We start from the raw sequence: 16,051 nt of genomic DNA on the forward strand, positions 1-16,051 counted from the left end.
TTCATCCCAGCGTGCTGTGTCTTCAGTCTTCGCCTCCAGCATTTGTGGACCTTGTCTTCCTATCACTCTTGTCGTTGTCCTTTCAGTTCTTCAGTGTGCTTTTCCTGCTTGTTCTATTCCTTGCATGCCCACTCTTCCTATCCGTCCATCCTGTTCCCTTCTAACGGTTACTTGATATTGACCTTGGCCTGATTCCTGAACCAGCTTGATTGCCGCCTGCCTTTGCCCATAGCCTGCCACCGGATACACCTTGCCTTCTCCTGTTCCAACCTGCTACTTCCACAGACCTCATCACAAGCAGAAGCCCCCACCTGCCAGCTTCAGTACCCAAAGGCTCAATCCAAAGGGAATGTGGGCTGGTAAAGGCGAATTTCCAGTTGGGGCTCTGCCTCGTCTGGATCCGCTGCCTATGGTGGGGACCTGCAGGGCTCCACCCTGCAGGGAGCTTCAACTCTACTTCAGCCCACTTGCATATTATAGTGGTGTTGCCATTTGAGAGGGGAAGGTCTGTGACAAAGTAAGTGGCTAAATTGGGTCCAAGGTTCCTTGGGTCTGGCAGTGATTGTAACAGCCCCCAAGGTCGGGCTCAAAAGCTCTTGTTCATAGCACATGTGGAGTAGAATTCCATATATAACTTCACATCGACCTTCATCTGAAGCCACTGATAGCGTTGGAAGATTAACTCCAGGGTTAGGGTGAAGCCTGGGTGACCCCACAAACGAGTTGTGAGCCCATTGAAGGACTTTCTGATGTAAACATTTAGGAATGATAATACTTTAAAATGATAATACTTTAAAATCGTCAGCTCAGTGTGCTGCAGCAGTCAAAAAAGCAAATAGAATGTTAGGAATTATTAGGAAGGGAATGGTTAATAGAACGGAAAATGTCATAATGCCTCTATATCGCTCCATGGTGAGACCACACCTTGAATACTGTGTACAATTCTGGTCGCCGCATCTCAAAAAAGATATAGTTGCGATGGAGAAGGTACAGAGAAGGGCAACCAAAATGATAAAGGGGATGGAACAGCTTCCCTATGAGGATAGGCTGAAGAGATTAGGGCTGTTCAGCTTGGAGAAGAGACGGCTGAGGGGGTATATGATAGAGGTCTTTAAGATCATGAGAGGTCTTGAACGAGTAGATATGACTCAGTTATTTTCACTTTTGAATAATAGAAGGACTAGGGGGCATTCCATGAAGTTAGCAAGTAGCACATTTTAACATTTAACACTTTTCTATACCGACCTTCATGGTAATGACCATATCAGATCGGTTTACATCGAACAGGGTAATAAACTGAAACAGAAATAAACAATTGAACGGAAGCGGCAAAGTGACATTTGACATTCAACAAGGAGGGAGAACTTGGAGGCTAATCAGCTAGAAAGAGAGGCCTAGGGTGGCAGAAAACTAAATATAATAATATAATACATAGTAATATAGTATAAATATAGTAATATAATACAATAAGGTGAACGGGCTAGCGCATAATGAACTTTGTGGTACAGGTTTCCTCGTTCATGAAGGGAGTTAGGTCATCTAGTGTGAATCCGGGGGATCTGAGAAGGCTTGGCGGAAAAGCCATGTCTTAAGTCTTTTCCTAAAAGTTAGGAGGCAGGGTTTCAGCCTGAGGTCTGAAGGGATTTTATTCCAAATAGTTGGGTCCTGCTGTAGAGAACGCTCGGTCTTTGGTCGAGGTGAGGCGCGTGACTTTAGTTGGAGGAGCTTGTAGAGTTCCTTTGTGGATTTCTCTAATCGGTCTGTTGGAGGTATGGAGTTTGAGGGGGAATTCTAGGTTGAGTTGAAGTTGATTGTGGATGGATTTGTGGATTAAGGTAAGTGATTTGTGTAGGATTCTGAAGTTAACTGGTAACCAGTGTAGGTTTCTGAGGATAGGTGAAATGTGTTCTCCACGGTTGGTGTTGGTCAAAATTCTGGCTGCGGCATTCTGAATCATCTGCAGGGGCTTGGTGGTAGAGGCGGGTAGACCTAGGAGGAGAGCACTGCAGTAGTCTATTTTGGCAAATATCAGGGATTGGAGAACTGTCCTGAAGTCGTGGAAGAATAGGAGGGGTTTGAGTCTTTTTAGAACCTGGAGTCTGTAGAAGCAATCTTTCGTTGTGATGTTGATCATTTTCTTAAGGTTTAGGCGATTGTCGAGAATTACCCCCAGATCTCTTACATGCGTATGGGTGAGATGCGAGTTGTGGAGGGACTGTGGGAGGGAGTTATCCTGGTTGGAGGAGATGAGGAGGAGTTCGGTCTTCGTAGTATTAAGGACCAGGTTTAGACTGTTGAGTAGGCTAGTGATGGATTGTAGGCAGTTATTCCAGTGAGTAGGGGCTTTTGAGATGGATTCTGTTATAGGAATCAGAATCTGTACATCGTCTGCATAGATGTAGTGTATTAGTTTAAGATCTGTTAGCAGTTGGCAGAGGGGGAGGAGGTAGATGTTGAAGAGGGTGGGGGATAAGGAGGATCCTTGCAGTACGCCCAGTGAGGAATTTGTAGAGGGTGATTCTTTATTATTAATTTTTACTTTAAAGCTTCTGTTGCTGAGGAAAGACTTGAACCAGCTGAGGACTGATCCAGATATACCAATGTCTGATAGGCGATTCAGGAGGATGGAGTGGTTGACGGTGTTGAATGCCGCCGAGATGTCTAGCAGGACTAGTAGAAAGGAGTGGCCTTTGTCTAATCCCATAATAATGTGGTCTGTTAGAGAGATGAGGAGAGATTCTGTGCTGCGTGATTTGCGAAAGTCATATTGCGATGGATATAGGATGTTGTGATCTTCTAGATAATCTGAGAGCTGGGTGTTTACCACTTTCTCCGTTAGTTCAGCTAAGAATGGGAGATTAGAGATGGGGCGGAAATTGGCTAATTCTCTCGGGTCTAATTGTGTTTCTTAAGGAGGGGTTTAAGGGAAGCCGTTTTAAGTTTGTCTGGATAGATCCCTTGAGTTAGCAGGCAGTTTATAATGTTGGTCAGTGGTCCAGAGATCGTATTTGGTATAAGAAGTAGGAGTTTGGAAGGGATATTGTCTGAAGGGTGGCTGGATGGTTTCTGTTTTTTAAGGAGGGATTCGATTTCCCTGGGGGAGGTTAGATCGAAGTTGTCGAGTTTGGCTCCCACGGGGGTGTGGACATTGTCGTATGCAGCGAGCGGGGTGGGGTTGGTGGTGAGTAGTGCAAGAGTATTCGAAATCTTCTGTTGGAAGAAAGATGCAAGCTCGTTAGCCTTGGATAGTGCCTGTTCGTCTGGTATTGTCGGAGGGGTTGGCTTAGTGATTTGTGATACATAAGAGAAAAGAGCTTTGGCATCAAATTGGAGGTTGTGGATTTTATTGGCGTAATATTCTCTTTTTGTCTTTAAAATAGAGGTCCTGTAATGATGTAAGGTTCCTTTGTATGCTGAAAGTGTAGATGAGTTGGGGGTTTTACGCCATCTGTTTTCTTTGTGTTGTAAGTCTTGTTTCATCCGTTTCAGTTCAGAAGTGAACCAGGGTTGATTTCCTTTTTTTGCTGGGTTAATAGTTTTGGAGACTGTGGGGCATAGTTTGTTTGCTATTGCTTCCGTGATGTTATGCCAGGAGAGTACGGCAGAGTCTGGGTTGGAAAGATCTAAGTTTGTGAATTCCATCGAAAGCTGATCACTAAGTATATCGGATTCGCATGGTTTCCTGTAGTGAATGGTGGAGAGGTGATGAGGTGTGTATGTCTGCTTATTTGTGGAGAAGGAGGAGTTTATCAGGAAGTGGTCAGACCAGGGGATTTAAGACTAATCGGAGAAAATTTTTTCACTCAACGCACAATAAAGCTCTGGAATTTGTTGCCAGAGGATGTGGTTAGTGCAGTTAGTGTAGCTGGGTTCAAAAAAGGTTTGGATAAGTTCTTGGAGGAGAAGTCCATTAATGGCTATTAATCAATTTTACTTAGGGAATAGCCACTGCTATTAATTGCATCAGTAGCATGGGATCTTCTTAGTGTTTGGGTAATTGCCAGGTTCTTGTGGCCTGGTTTTGGCCTCTGTTGGAAACAGGATGCTGGGCTTGATGGACTCTTGGTCTGACCCAGCATGGCAATTTCTTATGTTCTTATCTTCCCAGGTGGGACCAGTATAGTGGCAGTGATCATGATCCACGCGGAGTTTATGATGTGTCATAGGGGCTCCAAGGAACCTTCTGTGTCGAAGGAATGTGAGAGGGCTATGTTTAGCTGGCTAACTTTAAGATAGCTGGCTATATTTAATAGAGATGTGCTTTTGGGTAAAAATTTTGTGTCGGGCTTTGTTTCGGCCCCCCCCCCTCCCCGCGGGAAATTCGTTTTTCCCGTGGTTCGGGGTTTTTTTTTCAGGGACCCCGATTTTTGGGTTAGTGCGCATTATCGGGAGTTAGTGTGTGCTAATTCCCATTAGCGTGCACTATTGGGAGTTAGCGTGCACTAACTCAAAAATGAATTTTTCCCGAAATTTCGGAAAAAATCAATCATTTTTTGGTTCTCTAGAACCATTCCAAATTAGGCAATTTGTTGACATTTCCTAATTCGGGAAAAACGATTGCACATCCCTAATATTTAATAGTACAGCTGCCCTATTGAATATACTTCCAGAGTTAGCCAGATAAACAGGTCAATACAGAACGGTGCGCTCGGCTTAGCGCACCGTTAGCCCCCATCTGGAAGCGTGTTTTCAATGCGCTATTATTACCCCTTATACAGTAAGGGGTAATAGCTTGAAGAAAACGCGTGTCCAACCCCCCAAAAACTAGTAGTGCCCGCAACATGCAAATGCATGTTAATGAGCCTATTAGTTATTCCCGCGCCATACAGAAAGTAAAATGTGCAGCTAAGCCACACATTTTACTCTCAGAATTTAACGCCTGCCCAAAGGCAGGTGTTAATTTCGGCTGGCACTGGGAAAGTGTACAGGAAAGGAGAAAAAACTGCTTTTCTGTACAAACCGACTTAATATCATTAAGTCGGAGACCCCAAAAATTAAAAAAAAAAAATCAGCCTGCGGCTCGTGGGTTGGAAGATAGACGCTGAATTTTGCCGACGTCCATTTTCCGAACCTGTGGCTGACATCGGGTTTGACAACTGACGCCGGTAAAATTAAGTGTCGGCTGTCAAACCCGCTGAAGCCGCCGCTTCTGCCAATAAGGAGGCGCTAGTGTCCCTAGCGCCTCCTTATTACCTAGGGCCCTCATTAGCATAGAGAATCGCGCGCCCAGGAGAGTGGCCTGGGCGCACGTTGGGAGAGAGGGTGCTCGCCTTGGAACGCTGGCTCTCTCATTTATCAAAATGCTATAAGGTGTTTTTGCATGCGTAAGGGCTTATTGTGGTGTGTTCTCAAAGAGAGAGAGAGAGAGAGACTAGCCATAATGCCCTCACCCTAGATAGGTATTTATATCTCTATGGGAGGCCCACCTAGTAAATCGAGTTGAGGATTAAGTATTAGTGTAGGGGGTTAGGGGCCGCCACTTTGACATTCAAAGTGAGATGTACAAACAGAACAGTGCTCTCTTGTGAAGATTTGATGACCTTGGGAACATTGCACAAATCTCACCCAAAGATGAGATTTGTGCAATGTTCTCTCAACCTACCTTAATGGACTCTACCTGGGTAACATCAAGCTAGGTTGAGAGAACATTGCACAAATCTCATCTTTGGGTGAGCTTCCTCACTCCGAAGGTCATCAAATCTTCACAAGAGAGCACTGTTCTGTTCGTACGTCTCATTTTGAATGTCAAAGTGGCCCCTAACCCCCTACACTAATACCTAAACCTCACCTTGACTGAAAGAAATATTCCTTTTCTTAAAACTGAAAAAAAAGTATGTGGAACAGAGTGAGACTGCTGTAAAAATGAATGCAAACAGGAGCCCATTTCTGCTTATGTTAAGTTTTTTTCTCTTCTGCAGTATTTGGGAGAGCAATCCATGCCCTTGCAAGAATTAGTGATGAACTGTGGTTTGACCCAACTGAAAAAGGGGTAAGTGTGTTTTTAAAGTAGAGATGGGCCAAAACAAGCAAAGAAAAAAGTCAAGAGCTGTGATGGCAATTATAGACCCTAACTATAATTCAGGTCTTCAGCTATGGCCTGGGGTTATAAATGTATGATTGAGCTCTTTTATCATTTATATGCTGATTTCACAGGTTCTTATCACTATCTGTGATCATAGAAACATAGAACATGATGGCAGAAAAGATCATATGGCCCATCCAGTCTGCCCATCTACAACGCCTGCTCTGCTTTGTAGCCTCTCATTCTACCTCAAAGATTACTACCCTTAATAGAAGGTTTGGAGGGTAACCTTCATGGAGAGGAATTTACTACTACCCTTAACTGAAGGCTTGGAGGTAACCTACATGGAGCGGTAGTTACTACCCTTAAAAAAATAACCAAAAAAAATAAACTTACTGGGCTGACTAGATGGACCATTTTGGTCTTGAAACCAACAACACTGTCCCAGAAAAATCTAGTGTAGGTGGAAAATAAATTTCATACATCAACACTCCACCAGATCTACAATTTTTTGCATATAAATATAGACCATCATAATCGACGACATCAGTGGAGAGTAATTAAACACGTCTATGATCTTCAGCCTTATATATAATCATAGGTCTCTGAAATTGTCCCATTCTTTTTTTCTTTTTTGTTATGCACTTTAAAAAATCATGCTAATTAAATATACATTTTTTAGTTTCATATCAATATCACCATAACTTATCTTGTTAAATTGGCTGCCAATGTTCGATGCTTCCCATGGTGATTGTCTTCACAGAGCGCTGTATTACTTTCAGCAAGAAATGCCCATCACTTCTTCGCCAACACAGAACTGTGTTTCGAACTACTGTTCTTCATCAGGGCGCTTAATTTAAAATGTCAGTCTATGAACAAAATATCATCCTCTTTTTTTTATTAAGGAAATAGGCATAAAGATTATTGAAATGCATACCGTCATCCGAGGCACTCACTGACAGCAACATTGGATTGGAAATGATGTCAGGCTTCATCTTCAAAGCAACCACTCATTTTTAAAGGTCTGATCTGTCACTCAAATCACAACACAATAAAGAATTCCAGTCAATCTCGCTATTAAGACCATTAGGTGACATGGTTTTAAGATTGAAAATCCAATACTGTTCTCTATAATTTAACTGATATATTGGATCACTCCTCATGGATTATTTTGTACTTTTTCTATTACCCTCCATTTTAAATCTGAAAATTGGTGAAGAGAGTCAACACAATTTTGTACCATTGGTGCTTGTAATTTTTGTGTGGAGATACAGCTGCAGTGGTTGATAATGCGTTTGCAAATAGGACGTGAGGTACATCCAACATATTTTTCATTCCATGGACAAATTATTATGTATATGACATTTGAAGTCTTACAATCCGTATAGTGTCACACAGCATATGATTTCCCACTGATATCATCATGCCAAGTGGGGCTAGTGATCAACTGTCTGCAGATGGCACAACCTCCACAACTCCAATGTCCCTTCTGAGGCAATTCCTCTTGGGCATCTGCTATGTGCACATCCATTTTGGTCTTTGCCACCATTTCCTATGTTACTATCTATGCTTGTCCCAAGCTTTCATGAATTCTTACACTGCCTTTGTCCCCACAGAGAGGCTGTTCCATGTGCCCACCACCCTTTCTATAAAGAAATATTTCATATTTCCTTAGATTATTCTGGATTCTACCCTTTTCACTGTCATCCCATGAATCCTCATTCCAATGCCTCTTTTCCATCAAAAAAAGCCAGCATCCTATGTATTTATTCTTTGGAGATATTTAAATATTCACCATCATTAGACATAACCTTTCAGTGTAAAGATTAACTAAATGTTAGGAGGTAGGAACTTTATAAATATCTTCAAGATGTGAGAACAAAGGTTTCTTTGTTATAGAAAACCTAATTTCATTTAATAGATTTTTCATTATCTTAGTATTACTTGGAAATTTTATGCCTGCTGATTATGTGTAAAATGATTATCCTGCTTTAGCTACTTGCTTTATTTTTATTAGAAAATAAAATATACTTTAACATCAACAAAACATATATCCTGTCTCGACAAGTGTTTTTGTGTTTATTCACTGTTGTCCTACTTTTTTCTTGTCCCAGGAGTGCCTGGGAGTTTTTACTTCATGTTTCCAGTCAGCTCTGGTCAATCTATGTGATTTAGCAACTAATCTGGCTAACCCTGCAGAATTATCCTCATTTTATCTGCCTTTATTTCAGTGGCCCAGGCTGTACTGGTCACTGTTCCCTTCAGTTTATGCTCAGTAAGACTCCATTAATTTTTACTCACCAATAAAGTTTGGAATTGAAGAAGTGGCCTCCTCTGACTGCAAGTAAAGACTGAGTTAAAACATAAGAACATAAGGCTTGCATTACTGGGTCAGAACAAGGGTCTATCAAGCCCAGTATCCAGTTTCCAACAGTGGCCAAGCCAGGTCACAAGTACCTGGTAGGATCCCAAGGAGTAGATAGATTCCAAGCTGCTTATCTCAAGAATAAGCAGTGGATTTCTGCAACTCTCCCTTAATAATTGTTAAAGGGCTATTCCCTGTACGTACCGGATCAGTCCAGACTCCTGGGTTTTGCCTCCACACCAGCAGATGGAGACATAGCAAGATTTGACTGGCTCTGCCATATATACCAGGGTGCCACCCACAGCCAGCCAGTATTACTCTGTCTCCAGCAGATGGTCCGGGTGCTCCACTCATAGTCTGGTTTAAAAAAAAAAAAGGAAACAGGGAAATAGGTAGATTTGATTTTGTATTATTAGGTGCCTTGAATTAAGTTCTTTCTTTAAAAAAATAAAAAAAGATTGTTGCTGAAGGAAGAAGGACTCCCGCTAGACGGTCTTCGCCTCCCAGGGGGTTTGGCTGGTCCTGAGGGGACCATCCCCCCTGGTTTTGCAGGTGGCTGGGGCTAAGGGTCGAGGGCCCTACCTGTGCCTTGGAGGCAGCCCAGCTTGGGGTGATACCGGAGAGTCCGGATCACTCACCCCAACCAGACCACTTCAGGACCCATCGGTGGACAGCGGAGCAGGTCAGGCGGCGTTTTTCTATACAAAAAAAAAAAAAAAAAAGATTTGTTTTTTTCTCACAGGACAAGCAGGATGGTAGTCCTCACATATGGGTGACATCATCAGGATGGAGCCCAATCACGGAAAACTTCTGTCAAAATTTCCAGAACTTTGACTGGTCCCTACTGGGCATGCTCAGCATGGCACTAACCCTGCAGCCAGCAGGGGTCCCCCTTCAGTCTTCTTTTTTCCGCGCAGCAGTAGCCTCGCGGTTTAGGAGCTCTGAAGAGATTCCTGACAGGAATTTTCCTCACGGAGTTAATTAAACTTAAATTGCCCCACAGGGGTCCCTCCTCTAACTTTTCTCAGGCTGCGGTACTCCAGTAAGTTTTTACCCATTTTCTGTCGATTACCATCGAGTTTGGCCCTCGCGGCCTACTGGCCGTCGACCGTACTGCGGCTCGATTTTTTTCTATGGCCATGGCGTCAGGGTTTCGTCGGTGCCCACACTGTACTCGTACCATGTCTATCACAGACCCTCATGGAGTCTGGGTAATGTGTTTAGGCCGTGAGCATGATGTCCTGACTTGCACCAAATGTGCCCTCATGACATCTAAAGGTCGCAAAGCCAGAATGGAGAAGATGGGACTCCTCTTCCGTGCTCACATCCCGACGCCGTCCATCGCATCGATGTCATCGGAACCGGCACCATCGAAGTCGCACCAGCATCGACCTCCGTCCAGTGACCGTCTGCCATCGAAGTCTTCACGGCCATCGACTCCCGTTACTCCTCCTCAAGATTGAGGGGATCGTAGGGAGAAACATCGCCATCGGCATCGTAAGTCTCGGGCCGTCGAGGGAGCAAAATCATCGACCTCGCCACCATCCAAGCCACCATCGAAGAAGCCCCGTCCAGAAATGGCATCGACCATTCCTGCGACCGGGGCATTGAGGCCACCCTCACCCGATCGGGGTTTGGGAGTTGCGATTCCGCCTGTAAAGGTGGTCCCTCTGACTGTGCCTCCACCTCCCTCTTCCATCACGGAGCCAGGGCTGCTTGCTCCAGGTCTCCAGGAAGAACTGGATCGGCTGGTCCAGGAGGCCATCGACAAGGCGATGCAATGGCTCCAGGTTCCTCCGGCACCGACACCAGCACCGAGAGTGTAACCAGTCACCGACTCGATGACAGCACCGCTGGCACCGCTGCTATCCCAGATGGAGGCGCTCATGATCACCCTTCCACCGGTGATTCCCGGGTCTCCGATGGCTCCGGTGCGCTCCCCGTTGACAGCTTCATCGGGAGGAGAAACACCGTTCCGCATTCCTCCTTCGGGAGTATTGCCTCAGCCATCAATGCCATTTCGTCCCTCGCCACCGATTCATTCATCGGGAGCAATACGCACATCGGCGCCATCGATGCCTTCGATACCGGCAACGATGCTTTCCAGGCCTTCCACGGTGCCCCCGGCGATTTCTTCGATTTTTTCGGAGCCTCAGCTGGGGCCTTCGGGTATCCAACCCCCTTCTTGTCCTACAGGTCAGTCTGCTGATCCTTATGATACCTGGGGTGATGATGCTTCCACAGACACCGATGACTTACCTTCACCTCCCTCTCCTACTGAAAGTAGAAAGCGTTCTCCTCCAGAGGACCTTTCTTTCATTAATTTTGTGAAGGAAATGTCTGAGTTGGTCCCTTTTCAGCTTCAGACGGAGCAGGATGTTAGGCACCAGATGATGGAGCTCCTCCTGTTGCGGTCCCGGGCCGAGGGGGTTCCCGGCCGGGACCTCCTACCGGGTAGGCCGGATCCCTCGGCAGCGGGCGCGGGCCGCAGCGCGTCTCTCCCTGCGTCTCCAGAGCAGCGTCGGGGAGAGCACGGCAGGACCTGCCCCCTTAAAGGGGCCGAGGCAGGAGAGTCGGGTCGGCTCCGGATGATGAGGTCAGACGCCCGGGGAGATTTAAACCTCTCCCCGGGAAGGCTCAGATGCCTTTGCAACAGGGTCCTTGCTGGTTTCTTCTGGAGTTTTGCCTTGCCTGCCGCCTGCCTTGACCTTGCCTGGAACTGGACTTTGCCTTGCCTGCCACCTGCCTTGACCTTGCCTGGAACTGGACTTTGCTTTGCCTGCCGCCTGCCTAGACCCTGCCCGGAATTGGACTTTGCCTTGCCTGCCGCCTGCCTTGACCTTGCCTGGAACTGGACCTTGCTCTATCTGTCGCCTGCCTTGTATTCGCTGGATTGAGTTACCGCTCCACCTTCCAGAAGGGAATTCATCAGGACTTCTCCTCGGTGAGTACCCTCTGGACCAAGGGTCCACTACTGATTGGGTTAGAACACCTCCAATTCCTGGATACCCCTAAAGTGATCACTTCTATTCCCATTCATCAAGTTCTTCTTGACCTCCTCAAAAAGAATTGGGAAAACCCAGGATCCATAGCCCCAGTCCACAGAAAAGCTGACACTACCTATTTAGTACAGTCAGCCCTCGGCTTTCAAAAATCTCAGCTCGACCACCACTCAGTGGTAGTGGAATCGGCTCAAAAGAAAGCAAAAAGGACGAAGCCTCACTCATCTACCCCTCCTGTTAAGGAACACAAGTTCCTAGACAATATTGGTCGACAAGTGTTCCAAGGGGCCATACTCATCTCCAGAATTGCTGCTTACCAGCTGTATATGACCCAATACAATAGGGTCATTTTCAAGCAGATACAGGTCTTCTCTGAAACCCTGCCTGAACAATTCCAACAACAGCTTCAAATCCTTGTCAACAAGGGGTTTGAAGCAGGAAAGCATGAGATAAGAACAGCTTACGATATCTTCGACACCACTACTAGAGTGTCTGCAGCTGCCATTTCGGCAAGACGATGGGCCTGGCTCAAATCTCCTGACTTTCGGCCAGAAGTACAAGACAGGCTATCTGACCTACCATGTGTAGGAGACAATCTGTTTGGTGAACAGATCCAGCAAATAGTGGCTGAATTAAAGGACCATCATGAGACCCTTAAACAGCTCTCATCAATACCTTCCGACTTCCCCTCAAGACAGCCCTTTAGGAAGGACTCTAAGAAGTCATTCTTCCGTCCAAGGAAGTACTATCCTCCACCAGCAAGGTCCCGAACTACGAGGCTTCTCAAAAACCTCAGCCTCGCCAGGCCCGAAAGCAAAAGCCGCAAGCAGTTCCCCAGCCGGGGCCTGCTTCAGGTTTTTGACTTTCACTTGGAGAGCAGCAGCCTGATTCCTCTGCCAAGCATACCAGTGGGAGGTCAATATGTGCCACTTTCGCGGCATGTGGCAATCATTCACAACCGACCAATGGGTGCTAGCAATCATTGCTCAGGGTTACCACCTAAACTTTCTTGCTCTTCCACCTGACTCACCACCTCTGCAAGCATGGAGAGTATCCGACCATTCTGTCCTTCTGGAGCAGGAGGTTTCCCTTCTTCTCCAGTTAAGAGCAATAGAACCCATCCCACTCTCGCAGCAAGGCCTAGGGTTCTATTCCCGGTACTTTTTGATCCCCAAAAAATCCTGGGGAGTTCGTCCAATTGTGGACCTACATGCTCTCAACAAGTACCTGCAGCGAGAAAAGTTCAAGATGGTAACTTTGGGCTCACTTCTACCTCTTCTGCAAAGAGGAGACTGGCTCTGCTCTCTGGACCGTCAGGACGCATACACACACATTGCGATAACTCCAGCTCATCGCAAGTACCTCAGGTTTTTAGTAGGCCCAAAGCACTATCAATACCACGTGCTTCCATTCGGCCTAGCATCGGCACCACGAGTCTTTACCAAATGTCTCGTGGTTGTCGCAGCTTTTCTCAGGAAAGAAGGTGTTCACGTCTACCCCTATCTGGACGACTGGTTAATCAGGGCTCCAACCCAGCAAGCCGCTCGGTCGTCCCTCAATTTGACCCTACACACTCTAATTTCTCTAGGATTTCTCGTCAATTACGAAAAATCCTATTTATTTATTTATTTATTTATTTATTTAACATTTTTTCTATACCGAACTTCATGACAAGCTTCATATCAGGCCGGTTTACATAAAACTTAGGGAATAACTGAACATAACCGTATAACAGGAAGGCCGAAGCGCAGATACAAATAACAGGGAGAACGAACTTGGGGGCTAGAGTAGCCAGGAAGTAAAGGACAGAAATAACTGGAGAGTGAGAACTTATGAATATACATTTATTATTATTTAGTCCCATCTCAAACCTTGTTGGTCATTGGGGCAGACTTGGACACCTTGCAGGCAAAAGCCTTTCTCCCTCAACAACGAGCGCTAACCCTCATGTCTCTCGCTCACCAGTTGCAGTCTCAGCATAGAGCAACAGCTCGCCAATTCTTCATCCTTTTAGGACACATGGCATCCTCAGTCCATGTCACACCAATGGCCCGCCTGGCCATGAGACTCATGCATTGGACTCTGAGGTCACAATGGATTCAAGCTGTTCAGCCTCTGTCAACCATTGTCCACATCACCGACTCACTCCGTCTGTCTCTCGCCTGGTGGACAAATCACAACAATCTCCTCCAGGGTCTGCCCTTTCAAGTGCCAGATCCTCAACTCATTCTCACCACCGACACTTCCAACCTCGGGTGGGAACCCATGTGGACAATCTACAGACACAAGGGTCTTGGTCTCCAGGGGAAGCCAAACATCAAATAAACTTCCTAGAACTTCGAGCAATTCGATATGCTCTCAGGGCTTTTCAGGAACGCCTGTCAAATCACGTCATCCTGATTCAGACGGACAACCAGGTGGCCATGTGGTACATCAACAAGCAGGGAAGCACAGGCTCCTTCCTTCTGTGTCAGGAAGCTGCGCAGATTTGGTCAGAAGTGCTCTCCCACTCGATGTACCTCAGGGCCACCTACTTGCCGGGAGTGGACAATGTCTTGGCAGACAAACTGAGTCGTGTCTTCCAGCCACACGAGTGGTCTCTCAACCCCTCAGTAGCGACCTCAATCTTTCGCTAATGGGGATACCCCCAGACAGACTTCTTTGCGTCCCCTCAGAACCACAAAGTGGACAACTACTGCTCCCTCATTCGGAGTGAGCGCTCTCAGCCCAGAGATGCATTCTCCCTCTCGTGGGCAACCGGTCTGCTCTATGCATTCCCTCCACTTCCTCTTCTTTCGAAGACTCTCGTGAAGCTACGTCAGGACAAGGGAACCATGATCCTGATAGCACCTCACTGGCCTCACCAAGTGTGGTTTCCTATACTCCAGGATCTCTCCATCCACAGGCACATTTCCTTGGGAATAGACCCGCATCTGATCACTCAAAACGACGGATGCCTACGCCATCCCAATCTTCGGGCCTTGTCCCCGACAGCATGGATGTTGAAAGCTTAATCCTTCAACCACTTAACTTTTCAGATTCGGTTTCTCGTGTCCTGATTGCTTCGTGAAAACCTTCTACAAGAAAATCTTATTCCTATAAATGGAAAAAGTATACATCATGGTGCACTTCGCAGTCTCTTGATCCCTTTTCCTGTCCAATCCCAAGGTTTTTGGACTATCTCTGGCATTTGTCAGAGTCAGGTTTAAAGACCTCTTCAATAAGAATGCATGTCAGTGCGGTAGCCGCCTTCCATAAAGGTGTCGGGGATGTTACTATATCAGTACAACCCCTCGTAACACGCTTTTTAAAGGGCTTGCTCCATATCAAGCCACCTTTACGTCCTCCGGCCACTTCTTATACCTTAATCTAGTTCATGGTCGGCTCATGAAACCACCATTCGAGCCTCTTCACTCCTGTGACTTAAAATATCTCACATGGAAAGTGATTTTCCTTTTGGCTATCACTTCAGCTCACAGGGTTAGTGAGTTACAGGCCCTAGTTACCTATCCGCCTCACACTAAACTCCTGCAGGACCGGGCAGTACTCCGCACTCACCCTAAATTTTTACCTAAGGTAGTTTCGGAGTTTCACATTAATCAATCCATCATACTACCTACCTTCTTTCCCAGGCCCCATTCCAATCCAGGGGAACAGGATCTGCATACCCTTGACTGTAAACGGGCTCTAGCGTTCTACCTAGACCGTACAGTTGCCCACAGGAAGAGTACTCAGTTATTCATTTCTTTCCATCCCAATAAGTTAGGGCAACCTGTGGGTAAGCACACTCTCTCCTCCTGGTTGGCGGACTGCATATCTCTTTGCTATCAGCAAGCAGGCATTCCTTTTCAAGACCGTGTCAAAGCACACTCTGTGAGGGCCATGGCAACTTCAGTAGCACACCTACGATCGGTGCGCTTCCTGACATTTTCAAGGCTGCCACCTGGCGTTCTCTCCACACTTTCGCAGCCCACTATTGCTTGGACAAAGCCGGAAGACAAGATTCCATCTTCGGCCAGTCTGTCCAGCGTAACTTATTTCCAACGTGACGTACCTACACCCTTCCGCCGCCTGGTGGGGTTCAGGATGCCCTCTACCAAATTCCACCCCAGTTGTTGTGCCTGTTGCATGCCGTTGGGTACATTTGGTGCATATTCGGACATCCTCAGCTCAGTACTCACCCATATGTGAGGACTACCATCCTGCTTGTCCTGTGAGAAAGCAAATGTTGCTTACCTGTAACAGGTGTTCTCACAGGACAGCAGGATGTTAGTCCTCACGAAACCCGCCTGCCGCCCCGTGGTGTTGGGTTCGTAACGTTTTGTTATTTTATTTTTCGGCATTGCTTGTAGCTTTCAAATAAGACTGAAGGGGGACCCCTGCTGGCTGCAGGGGTAGTGCCATGCTGGGCATGCCCAGTAGGGGCCAGTCAAAATTCTGGAAACTTTGACAGAAGTTTTCCGTGATTGGGCTTCATCCTGATGATGTCACCCATATGTGAGGACTAACATCCTGCTGTCCTGTGAGAACACCTGTTACAGGTAAGCAACATTTGCTTTCACTAGCAGGTCTCTTTTACCTTGTTGCTGCGGCGATCCGTTTGCGGTGGGCTTTCTCTCCCCCTTCTTCATTTTCCCTAGTTTTGTTGGGTCGGCTTGGCTA

The 16,051-nt window shown here is 46.4% G+C and overlaps 1 protein-coding gene across 3 annotated transcripts in view; it reads left to right on the plus strand.

Moving 5' to 3' along the window:
- Positions 1-16,051, plus strand: part of RAD9B (RAD9 checkpoint clamp component B) — a 255,439-nt gene that overhangs the window by 12,346 nt on the left and 227,042 nt on the right. For all 3 annotated transcript variants that reach the window (XM_029572041.1, XM_029572043.1, XM_029572042.1), the window contains exon 2: positions 5,919-5,989. In XM_029572041.1, coding sequence (XP_029427901.1) covers positions 5,919-5,989 — 71 coding nt within the window. The remainder of the gene's footprint in view (positions 1-5,918; positions 5,990-16,051) is intronic.

The sequence above is a fragment of the Rhinatrema bivittatum genome, chromosome 11, assembly GCF_901001135.1.
Source record: "Rhinatrema bivittatum chromosome 11, aRhiBiv1.1, whole genome shotgun sequence".
Classification (NCBI taxonomy): Eukaryota; Metazoa; Chordata; class Amphibia; order Gymnophiona; family Rhinatrematidae; genus Rhinatrema; species Rhinatrema bivittatum.